Here is an 11,412-nt window from a genome sequence, read left to right as displayed (position 1 = left end):
AAATTTAGCCATATTTCAAATATCTGGGAATGGTTTCATCCATATGAGTTCTATGATGTGTCTCAAAAATTGTCATCATCATTGCTATGCCATTGGCAGTCTGAACAAATGACAAGGAATGAGTGAATCCTCAGATTTGAAATAGTCTCTTATCTTGACAGAAAAAAAAAAGAGTGTGTGTTTGTGTGCAGTGAATACAAAGCAGTGTGTATGCTTTTCTTGTTGCATCTTTTCTTTGGTTAGAATTTTGCAGGGCTGTTGGTTTAGTGCCTTTTCCTCCTGTCAAACTGACTTTTATCATACCACAGCACTGTTTTTATGGCTCTAAGGGCTTTTAATGTTTCATTTCTTCATCTGTTTCGTGCCTTCTTTTACTCTTTGACTTTATTTCTTAATTTCAAATGAATGCAGTGGTATTTCTATTTGTTAAATACCACATATTACAGCGAGTCTGTTTTTTAGCATTTAAATGGGTGTGGGAAGCTATCCTTTGCTTCTGGGTGAAGTGAGGTCATCTGTACTGAGATTTTCTAAGGACTGAAGATCTCTGTTGTAATGTGACTTCTGAACTAATTGAACTGCTGTTGCTGCCAATGGCAGCAGAGGACAAACTTCTAGTTCAGAAGCCTTCCCTGTGGTGGCAATGACACTAGAACAGTAACCAGTGCGATTTAAGACTGGTTTCTGAAACAACAGGTGAGGATTTTCAATGCTATGAGACAGATGAGCAGAGGGATTTCAAACAAGCAAATTCTTGGCTGGGAAGTTGATGAGAAAGAGACTTGATCCTTGTGCTGGAGCTGCAGGCAGAAAGGCTGTTCTAAAACATACTGTTTAATGGAGTGGAATGAAATCAATATGAAGTAGCTCATATTCAAAATCTAACTAGCAAAAGCAAAGGCTTAAGAAGGTTGAAAGATGTGTCCTAACAGCTGGGCACTTCACTGAGCAAGCTTCGAGAAGTTTGATGTTTTTTTGAGCACACATTTATGAAATGGAGCCTATTTCAGCAGATGGTCTTGGCCAGCTCTTAAAAATCTTATCTAGTTAGTATGGTTCATTTTCAGTTTTGCCTTTTTTTCTTCTTTTTAAAAGAAAAAGAAAGGTGAAATTGTCAGTTCAGTGTCAGCTCTTTGAGGTTACAAAGACAGGCATTCTATCTGTGGCCACAAAGCTGAAGTGTTATGTACTGTTTGTAACTTTGCACAGTTCTGCATCGTGAGACATAAAAACATTAAAAGGAAGAGACTGCTTCATCAAATTTCAGGTTCCTTATTTTGAAAGAGGAAGGGCACCTTTGAGTAGGTGAGATGTTCATAAGAGATATTTCCTCAAATGCCCTCTGTTTAAATAACTGCTTATAGGTCTTCCATTTCCATTTGCTTTAGAGGAAGCTTTGCACTCGTACTTAAGTGTGGGCTTCCTTTGTACAGATTTTGAAAAAGATTCAGTCTGACAGAGTAAAAAGTAAATGACTGCCCAAAGCAATGATCCCAAACTGTTTCATTGGAATAATTTTATTCTTTTTAGTACCTAGTTTTCTTGCAACAACCATGAGATGAGCTGCATTTAGTGTCTGCAAATGAAATCATTACCTACAAAACAAGCCATTAACATGCAATGTCACATTCACACACTTGTTTGCAAGAATATAATTCCAGTACTTAAGAACCTCTATTCAACCTAAAGTCTTGGTGGCTACACTTGAAATTTCAGTGTTGGTTATGCCATCCTGCTGAATCCAACTACTTTCTTTGTCTTGATGCAGGTTGCCAGAGGTGCTGCAGCTGCCAGTACAGCTGTCACCCTGAAATTTTGCCTATTTGGCAGCATGAATGTCTCATCAGTGTAATGTAGCCTTAGTCCAAATAGCCGACAGGCTAAATCCATTCTCCTTGCCATCTAGTGGGTTGATGATCAAATTTATCTCACAATATTTGCAGTCTCATGTCCTTTCAGTTTAATGTTCATCTCTGGCATTTTGGGCATCACTGATATATTGTCCAAGCATTACAAGTAGAATTTTACTTCATTGTTTTTCATCCCTCCAGGTTCTCCAATACCACCATCTCAGTCTCCACAGTCACTTTTGATGGGAGCAAGGTTGCAGAGTGCTCCTACCCTCACAGATATTTACCAAAACAAGCAGAAGCTCAGAAAGCAACATTCAGACCCGGTATGCCCATCCTATGCTGGGTATGGATACAGTCATTCTCCACAACCAAGTAGGCCAGGTAGCCTGGGAACATCACCTACCAAACATATGGGATCATCACCTCGGAGTTCAGACTGGCTGTTCAAAACTCCATTACCAACGATCATTGGCTCTCCTACTAAGGTTTGTTAAGTTTGCCACTGTCAATAAAATGTGAAGTGGTAACACGCTGCCTGAAACCGTTCCCAAGAATATTTTGGGATTCTAACTTTGGTTTTTATGTCTTCTTGGTCTTGATTCTTAAAGGCAACAGCTCCTTTCAAAATCCCTAAAACTCAAGCGTCCTCAAACTTGCTGGCCCTGGCTAATCGCCAGGGCTCGGTAGATAACCCGTTGCAGCCTAAAGACATTGCTGACCCAAGGGATTTCACACACTTCCACTTGACCCAAGGAGGTGAAAAGCAGACAGGAGAACAGCACAGTAAAACTACGTTTGGCAGGTGAGCATTGTAGTGTTTATAACCTGTAGAGCTGGGTAGGTGACTTGGCATAGGAATGTACATTGCACACAGCGACTTGAAGGGGAAGAACATGCAAAAAGTGAGCTGTGAGGAGATGCTGAGGTTTGGTGCATACAACAGAAACATTTTGTACTGTGTATAAATATAGCATGGATTGCCTGGAGTGCTTTGTGTTGCTGTCTAGTTTCCTTTTGGTTTTGAATTTTGAATTGGAATTCCGTTGCCTCTGTGAAACCTGTTCAGTTTTTGCTTGAAAACCTGTATAACAAACTTTGCAGTATAAATTTTTAAGAGAAAAAGGTCTCTTTATTTTTATGGTTAGCTCTATTTCAGTAGGTCCATGATGAACAGCAAGATTTCAAGACTTTGTGTAATTTAGTTGAAGAATTCTCTATAAGAAATACCAAGAATCTGAAAGTCATTCTTAGTTGCAAGTTAGATAGGAAGATCTTACTGAAGAACTTTGTTGTGAATTCATATTTTTCTGCCTAGGTCTGTCAGTACTGGGAAGCTATCAGATCAACAGGTGAAGACTACCCTTGGTGGCCAGTTATATCAGGGCAGTACAGACAGCCTCAATACAGAGCGACCAATGGATACAGGTAAGGAACAAATCCATACATCCAAGCTGACTTTATGTGCTAGGTGCTTTGTGGAGTGCCAATTAGATACAGCTCTGCTTACAGCTTCAGTGATTGGTTCTGGTAATTTTTAGCCTCAGTACAGAAGAGGAGTTTTTTTATCTTTGAAGGGGATATGTTTCATTTCTTTAGCATAGCTTTAAAAATAACCGAGCCAGGAAAATATCTATTTCTGTGCTAAACACAGAAATACCTCAACTGCCTATACTGGCTAGAGGGGCTTGGGTTTTTTTGTTTGGTTTTATTTTTGTTTTTAATATAACATTTGTGCCTGTCTCATTTCCTAATTCCACCTTGTTTTCATATGAAAGAAAATTTATGTAATTCTGGGTCATTTTATTTTTTTTCTCCTCTCTGACCCAGCTTGTCCCTTGCCACAAGGGGCCACCAGAAGTTCTCACCTTGTTTTTGAGCAGATGGAAGGAGTTCTGCAGCCAGGGCTGGTCTTTAGCTGCCTTTAGAATTTTTCTGTTGTATCTTTTGCTGCAGGATTGGTGTTGTCCTCAGGCTCTCAGAGAGACCCTTTGTTGTTCTTTTCTAGGCGAGAGTAGAGCATAGAGAGATTGAAAATAAAAAGATATGTGTAAACCGCATCCTGACTCCTTCTGTGTATTGCCAAGGCTGTCCACTCAGCTTGTCTCATTTGCTGTCAGTACTTCTTAACTAGTCCAAGTCTTGAATCTTGCTCAAAGCATGTTGTGTTGCAGTCCTCCAATTTGCTGCATATAATTACTTACTACTATGATTATATGTAGCAGGGACTAACTTGCTGAAATATTCTCTTCCAGCTCCAGCAGGAGCCTATGGAATTGCAATGGCACCCCCTTCTATGGGAAGCGGGGCAAGTTCTCGGGCTGTCATGTTTACTGTTGGGTCCCCTCCAAGCAGTGCCACCCCTCCTACCTGCACCCATATGGTCCTCAGAACAAGAACCACCTCAGGTAAGACTCCCCTGACAACTGTTCTCAAACACAGTATACAGGCTTGCCCACTTCTTGGGCCAGTAACCTGATTACTGCCTTGGACAGTAGGTCCTCTAGGCCATACAGTAAAAGTGCTCTGTAATGCAGACATTAATATCAGACAACTTCTGCCTTTTCTCTCCTAAAGAGAGGGCCAGAGGCACGGACTTAACTCCTGTGTCCACAGCTTTACTCCACCACAGGGACTATAGTAGATCTCTGTGACAAAGGTGGAAAGGAAAAGTTAGATTTCTGATTCTGCATTTTTGCATTGTACCAGAAACAACACCCAAGGGATGTCAGCTGGCTGCATTTCATCATGTGTCAGCTACGTTGACAAATATCAATGATCTCAAAGTAAAGGCCTTTATCTGCTCAGGATGAGCAGGAGTCTGCAGCAGTGTGCTTTTGTGACCTGTAGCACATCCTTTTGTCTGTACTGTTGGACTCTCTGCCTTAGAATCCTTGTCAGCTGTTTCCCAGAATCTGTGTTACGAATCATCACTGTTCGTTACGATGATGTAGCCTTTGCATTCTCTACAGAGCGATGCCAGGAGCCATGAGGAGAGCCTCCCAAGAGTGAATCTGTGATGACTACTGATTTGTCATTTGCTATCGTCTGCAGCCCAGTGCTGCGAGTTGGAACAACCTATGAGACTGAATGTGTGTGTTATTTTTCTTGTAGTTGGATCAAACGGTTCTGGAGGGTCTCTCTGCTCTACTAGTGGCCGTGTATATATGGGCTCTCCTCCTGGTATTTATATGGGTTCTTCTCCTCCGGGAGCCGAGGCAGCTCCGAGTCTGAAGTACATGCCTTATGGTACTTCGCCTCCCAGCTTAGAGGGCTTTATCACTTTTGAAGCTCCTGAATTGCCTGAGGAAACTTTAATGGAGGTATAGAAAAAAATAATTTAATGTTTTATAATGTATAATGCTGCTAAAACAGAGACATGGTAAAAACAGGACTGCTCAGTGCACTTTGTAGTTTCCTCTTCACTGTCTCACATAGTCCTTTTTCAGATCTAGAAAATATTCCTATCAACTGTGACCAGTTTATCTTTAGTAGTCATTCCTGGCATTTCATGTATTTGAATAGGTAACCAAAGGAACATGACTGCTTTTGTTCACCAGAGCCTTCCAAAGAGGCCTCTGTTTTAATGCCAAGTCTCTGGACGTGGGTGCTGACAGTAGCAATATTCCTCTGGGCTTTGTTTTTAGCTGCTTCTTCACAGTCAGTGAATGACATGAAATCCTACTTGTGGGAAGAGTGTCCTATATTTTATAAAATATGTGGAGGAGTGACACTTTAAAAACATGAATTGGGGTGGTCTTTCACCAGAATGCTATCCTTGGACTGTAAATTTCTCAAGACAGATTGCTGTTCTGTTTTCTCATTCACATCTTGCTGGAAGGTGTTTGGATCCCTACTGTATCTACATGTTATAACATAAATGTTTGGCAGTACACTGTATTCTTCCCACAGATAGAGTTTAAAATGTATTTAGTCCTGCATTACTAATGAAAAGATTATAAATATTGTTAAGACATGTTTGATTAGTTTTGAAGGCTAACTTTTTTTTTGAGCAGAGACTATGTGTGTAGTATCTGTTTTAGTCACCAAGAAGCAGTGAGTTGTTAACTCCTGTTGAAGGTGTTTAGTTTAAATTATAAACTTGGGCAACAGCCACCTTTTAACACAATATAATTCTAGATCTAAGTGTAAAAGTGAAGTAGATAAATCTGAAGCTTTAGATGGATTCTCTTGTAGGTATCAAGTCTGTTATATAATAAAAGCCAAATGTTCCTCCTGGCTTCTCATACAAGTGCCGAGCATACTTTTGGGTTGCTGATAATATAATAACAAGTAATATGTCCCATTTGTGATTCCTTTAGTCGCTCAGATTTCAACAAACACAGAACTCCATGTCCCAATTCCCTTGGCTTTGTTGAAAATCTCTTAAGTATAAGCTACAGAATCTTGAAATCATTAACGAAGAGAGAACAATTTAATATCTGTTGATCTATTTGGTCCCATTTGGTTCTGTGGTTCCTAGTGCTGGGTCTGCTACGGTGTGATTTCTGCCTAAAATTGACATAAAAAGAAATGCTCAAATTATTAGCAAGAGTTTTAACTGTGCTTGTTTTCCTTATGGCTCATAATGGTTAAATTCTTGTCATCTTTCCCTCTGACAGAGAGAACATACAGATACACTGCGACATCTAAACATGATGCTGACATTTACAGAATGTGTTCTGGATCTGACAGCAGTACGAGGAGGAAACCCAGACCTGTGTACTTCTGCAGTATCGCTGTACCAAATCCAAGAGAGCGTAGTTGTTGATCAGATCAGCCAGCTAAGCAAAGAGTGGGGGTGAGTATGCGGTCAAATACTATCAAGAGAATTAGTGAATATTGAATACATCAAAAAGGTATTCAAGCTATGCCTTTTTTTTGTTGGGAGTGATTGTTTTACTGTATAGAATCTTTTATAGCAATAAGTTTTTAACAACTGGAGACAGATCAGAAAGAGAAAGCATGGAGAGACATTTGCTAGCAGACATAAAAGGACAGTGTTTTCTGGCCTGCCACATAAGAGGAAAGTGGTTAGGATCTCAGGCTTGAGTTGCAACAGTGCATTTCTAAGCTTTGAGATTTGTGTACCAGCTTCTGTCAAATCTGAGCCCTCACCTGTTCCTGTTGACCAGGCTGAAGCAGTAGCACTGAGGTGGAGGTTGGGAAGGGGGAAGGAGTGTCCAAATTTGACTGTTTTTTCAGTGGAAGCAATCAGCCCTAATACAAAATGAGAAGCAAGGAGAAATATGAAGTGGTGGGAAAGGGCACTTCCACTTCTTGGCTTCTTCCTGAAAAAAAACCAACAAAAAACCCCAACAACAACAACAAACTCCCTGTAAAGCATTTACTTTTCACAACTGAGAATTCCAGGGGCACAGGAAATGAGACTGTGAGAAAAGTACACCCAGTCGCTTGTGGTAAGATGTTGACCTCGGGCAGTTAGTCCTGACAAATAAATGTTCCTTTTTCAAATGTCTATATTAAAGCAGTTTGTATTTGCTGCTGCAGCCACTAGATGAGCAGATGTACTCTCAACCCGTGACAGAGCGTTTGTGAAGGAAAGGGGAGGGGTGGAGTTGCATTTTAAACATCTGTCTTCCTTTGCTGCTGCTGGGTCCTATGTAGAGTTGTGACTAAAGCTGAGGTCTGCCCATGGCTTGAGTATATTCAAGGTGTTTTGATACCTAATTACTTTTTTTTTCTCCTCCTGCTTCTTAGACAAGTAGAACAGCTGGTGTTGTACATGAAAGCCGCCCAGTTACTCGCATCTTCTCTGCATCTTGCCAAAGCACAAGTCAAATCGGGGAAACTGAACCCATCCACTGCTGTTAAGCAAGGTAGATGCAACATAATCTAAGTTGCTTTGCTTGTGAATTTTCTTTGCTGATACATCATTCAAAAAATAAGCTGCAACATTTGTTTTCTTGTGTACAAGAGAATTGTAGATATGTCCAATTGCGCAGTTGTGATAGCAAACAAAGATACAGCTAGAAACTGTTAAGAAATGGGCAGTTATTAACTTGAAAAGGAAATTATTTGCTATATACTTAATTCTTAAAAGTGGCAGAGTAAATAAACATTAAAAGCACAAGTTTAAGCAGATTGACTTTAATAGTGCTGGGAAAAGCTGAATTTAGGCCATGTTGTTGTTTGGTTGTGTGGGCTTTGTGGTGGGTTTTTGTTGGGTTTTTGTTTGGTTGGGTTTTTTTAAATTTCTTTTTACCTTTCTTCCAGTTGTGAAAAGCCTCAATGAGAGATACAAATTCTGTATCGGCATGTGCAAGAAATTGACAGAAAAGTTGAATCGTTTCTTTTCGGACAAGCAAAGGTTCATTGATGAAATCAACAGTGTAACTGCAGAGAAACTCATCTACAGTTGTGCTGTAGAAATGGTGAGTCACTCCTTTTACCTAAATGATAGGAGATGGAGAGGAATTGCTTCCTTCTCTCACATACCTCTTCTACATAACCAGAAAATATGTTCGTGGTAACTGTTGTTAGTCTTTTACTCTTTTTCCTGCCCTGCCTTAACTGTGGCTGAAGTTCCAGGCAGATACTGTTCCTCAGAGACATTTCCCCTACATCAGCACATTTGGTACATAAGCTCTAGGAAATGAACTCCTAAGCCACACAGCCCTGTGTGCTGAGGTCTCATCCACTACAGCTTGGTAAAATACAGAAGTAACAGAAGTAGTTTCATCAACCTGCCAGGTCAATTTGAAGAACATCAGCTTGTCCATACAAAACAAAAATGATAGCAAACATATGGAAGCTTTTTCATGTAGTTGATAAACTTTGTATTTGCCATGGAGCAGATGCAGTAACACAATACAGGAAATTAATTGCTTTTCTGGTGAGAGGGAAGTCTTTTTAACATAAGTGTCACACAAAAGATACTGGCAAATACTGTGCTTAATCCTGATAATGGTGTAGTCACACACAATTAATTTGTCAGGAGAATGTAGGTATAAGGACATGCATATTTATTCATATGTTTTTATAAAACAAATAAACACAAAAGATCAAAAAGTGCTTTTGTAGCTTGTATGTCCAGAATATCCTTCGCTAATACAGCTCAGGTGCTGTGTTCTCTAAGACTTCATTTTGTTATCTTACAGTTAAAAACCAGATCAGCTAAATTAAGGCTCAAAAGTAGTTTCTTAATGACACTTCTCTGTCATTCATTTTGAATTTTTTCACTTCATTACTTGATGCAGTTTATGTAACCGACTCTCCTGAATTATTCCAGGTTCAGTCAGCAGCTCTGGATGAGATGTTTCAGCAAACTGAAGATATTACATATCGATACCACAAAGCAGCCTTGCTGCTGGAAGGACTAACTAAAATACTGCAAGACCCTGCAGATATAGAAAATGTACACAAGTGTAAGTTTATGTTGAATAATGAAAATACTGAAAATTACATGGAATTAAAGCCTTATAAAATAACACTAAGTCATCACCTATTTTCCTTCTCTCTGTTTTCAGATAAATCTAGCATCGAGCGAAGGCTTTCTGCACTTTGCTATAGCACAGTGGCTGTATATGAGCAGTAGAAATATCCTGAGGACCAGATGGTGTGAGCATAAGGGACCACATCAGTGATACTGCACTTTTTTCACTACAGCTTAATTGTTGTCCTTGTTCTGCCCCACGTGGAAGATGATTCTTACATTTCTGTGGTGACTACCAAAGAAACAGCAGCATATTCAAAGAGGAGAAATTCCAAAAGTACATTTGCCTTATTGATCCAGCAGCTCCTTTTTCTTCCTAGCAGCAGAATTTAAAAGAATCTCTCTTCACGCTTCAAACTGATCCTTGTACGTGTGCTTTGACTTGAATGATCAGGGTTGGGTTGGTTTTTTTTCCCTCATGAGGTTTATAGAGAGTGGATCCTTCTGCATCAGGTACAGAAGACATTTCCCTCAGAAGACTCCCTCAAAAGTTTGTGAAAAATATTTTTAAAGTTGCCAGTAAAGTGTGGCGGAGTGAATTTGGGAAACCCTAACCATGTGCAAGTGCTGTTTGAAGTTTTTGGGGCTGAGCTGGCTTGTATCAGAGCTCACATGTTGTAAACATGGCTCAGCTAGTCATTTGAAGGGATGGCGAGCAAGCGCTTTTACACGGGGGGAAGATGGTAAGGAAGAAATTGCGCTCCATCTGTGCAAAATCCCCAGTGGGTTTTCAGCTGATGTGGATACAATTTGATTATCTTCTTCCAAAATATTTTGTTTTGCACTAATTTACTAAAGCAACTGTATATTCATTTTTGAAGAACTATATAAAAAAAAAATTTTAGAGAAAGAAGGCACAAAGGACTTGGCTGAATTTCATTTCAGTGTACATAAAATTCTTTTCAGAATTTCAAATGTAGCTTCTAGAAGACTTTCAAACAAACTGTAAAAAACTTGTATTCATGTGAACCTTTCCATTTTATACCTATTTGTCTAATACTTGAGTAACTACTGCTCTGGACTTTCTCAGTAATAGCAATGTTGAGTTGCTGGTTGTTTGCTTTTTATATAGATTTGTTTGCATCTTTTGTTGTGCATGCAATATGTGCATTAATGCCTGCAGTCTCTAGGGGTGTAGTGACAGTTCTCTGTAGTTTGTTTCTTGGGCAGTATTACAATAAATACTGTAAACTGAAAGGTTCTGCAAGGAACCATGCAAAACCAGAAAATAACCTTGGGGTTTGAGATGCTGATAAATTGATGCAGAATATCTACATACGGTGTGTTGAAAAATCAGGATTATTTTGTGTGCATTTTAGGGGAGAGGTGGGAAGCTTCTTTTAGCCTTATAGGCATTATCATTTCAAGCATCCCATGAGATCATCAGGACAGCGATTTGCAAAGTATTTAGGCAGATCAGCTTCTCTGGAAATGGTTCCTGTACATTTATTTTTTTTTTTTTTTGTTACTCAACTGCTTGAATACTTGAATAAACCATTCTCCAGGACAAAATCATTTTAATCCTCTTAAAACACAGTGATCTGAACTATTTGACAAAGTTGTACAGGGCTTACACATCAAAATACTGTTTCAGTGTTCGGATAACCATGTGTTTCCTTTACTTTGACAGAGTAATGTACTTTTTACCTTATTTATCTGTATGAAATTCCAACAGTTAATTTGAAAGTGTTTGTTTATATAATGTTTGTATTTTTAGGTCTTTAATACGGTGTTTCTACCTCTCCTTTGTAATTGCATGCATTATTCTTGAAACTAGGTAATAACTCACTGAACTGTTGCGTAATAGCCTTTTTATTATGGCCTGTATAAATGTATATTAAGGTAAAAATAAATACTGACACTAGAAGTGTTTCTATGGTAAAACTGCGTTTCTGTGTCTCTGTAACCAAAGGCCAACGGTGTTAACTTCAAAGAAACAATCTGTACTTGGCTGGTTCAACCAGTTGCTAAACATTCTCTGCTTGGGTCAAGAGATGCTCACCTCAGCAATTGGACATGCCACCAGGATGGGGCAACTTGCTTGGGTTCATTATCTCTGGAGAGCTCTGGCACAAAGTGTCCCCAAGTTTGTTTTCACTTGCAAAC

At 39.3% G+C, this 11,412-nt stretch overlaps 1 protein-coding gene across 1 annotated transcript in view; it reads left to right on the top strand.

Moving 5' to 3' along the window:
• The window catches only part of ULK2 (unc-51 like autophagy activating kinase 2), a gene marked incomplete at its 5' end in the record, with an annotated part of 37,756 nt that extends 26,566 nt beyond the window's left edge, over positions 1-11,190 (top strand). Inside the window, 10 exons of the mRNA XM_029086624.1 lie at positions 2,052-2,338; positions 2,462-2,655; positions 3,169-3,278; positions 4,106-4,258; positions 4,965-5,173; positions 6,473-6,651; positions 7,572-7,690; positions 8,088-8,245; positions 9,103-9,238; positions 9,341-11,190. Coding sequence (XP_028942457.1) covers positions 2,052-2,338; positions 2,462-2,655; positions 3,169-3,278; positions 4,106-4,258; positions 4,965-5,173; positions 6,473-6,651; positions 7,572-7,690; positions 8,088-8,245; positions 9,103-9,238; positions 9,341-9,408 — 1,613 coding nt within the window. The remainder of the gene's footprint in view (positions 1-2,051; positions 2,339-2,461; positions 2,656-3,168; positions 3,279-4,105; positions 4,259-4,964; positions 5,174-6,472; positions 6,652-7,571; positions 7,691-8,087; positions 8,246-9,102; positions 9,239-9,340) is intronic.
• Between the last annotated feature and the right edge of the window lie 222 nt (positions 11,191-11,412).

The sequence above is a fragment of the Antrostomus carolinensis genome, unplaced genomic scaffold (genome assembly GCF_000700745.2).
Source record: "Antrostomus carolinensis isolate BGI_N321 unplaced genomic scaffold, ASM70074v2 scaffold27188, whole genome shotgun sequence".
Classification (NCBI taxonomy): domain Eukaryota; kingdom Metazoa; phylum Chordata; class Aves; order Caprimulgiformes; family Caprimulgidae; genus Antrostomus; species Antrostomus carolinensis.
This window is presented reverse-complemented; position numbering and strand designations above follow the sequence as displayed.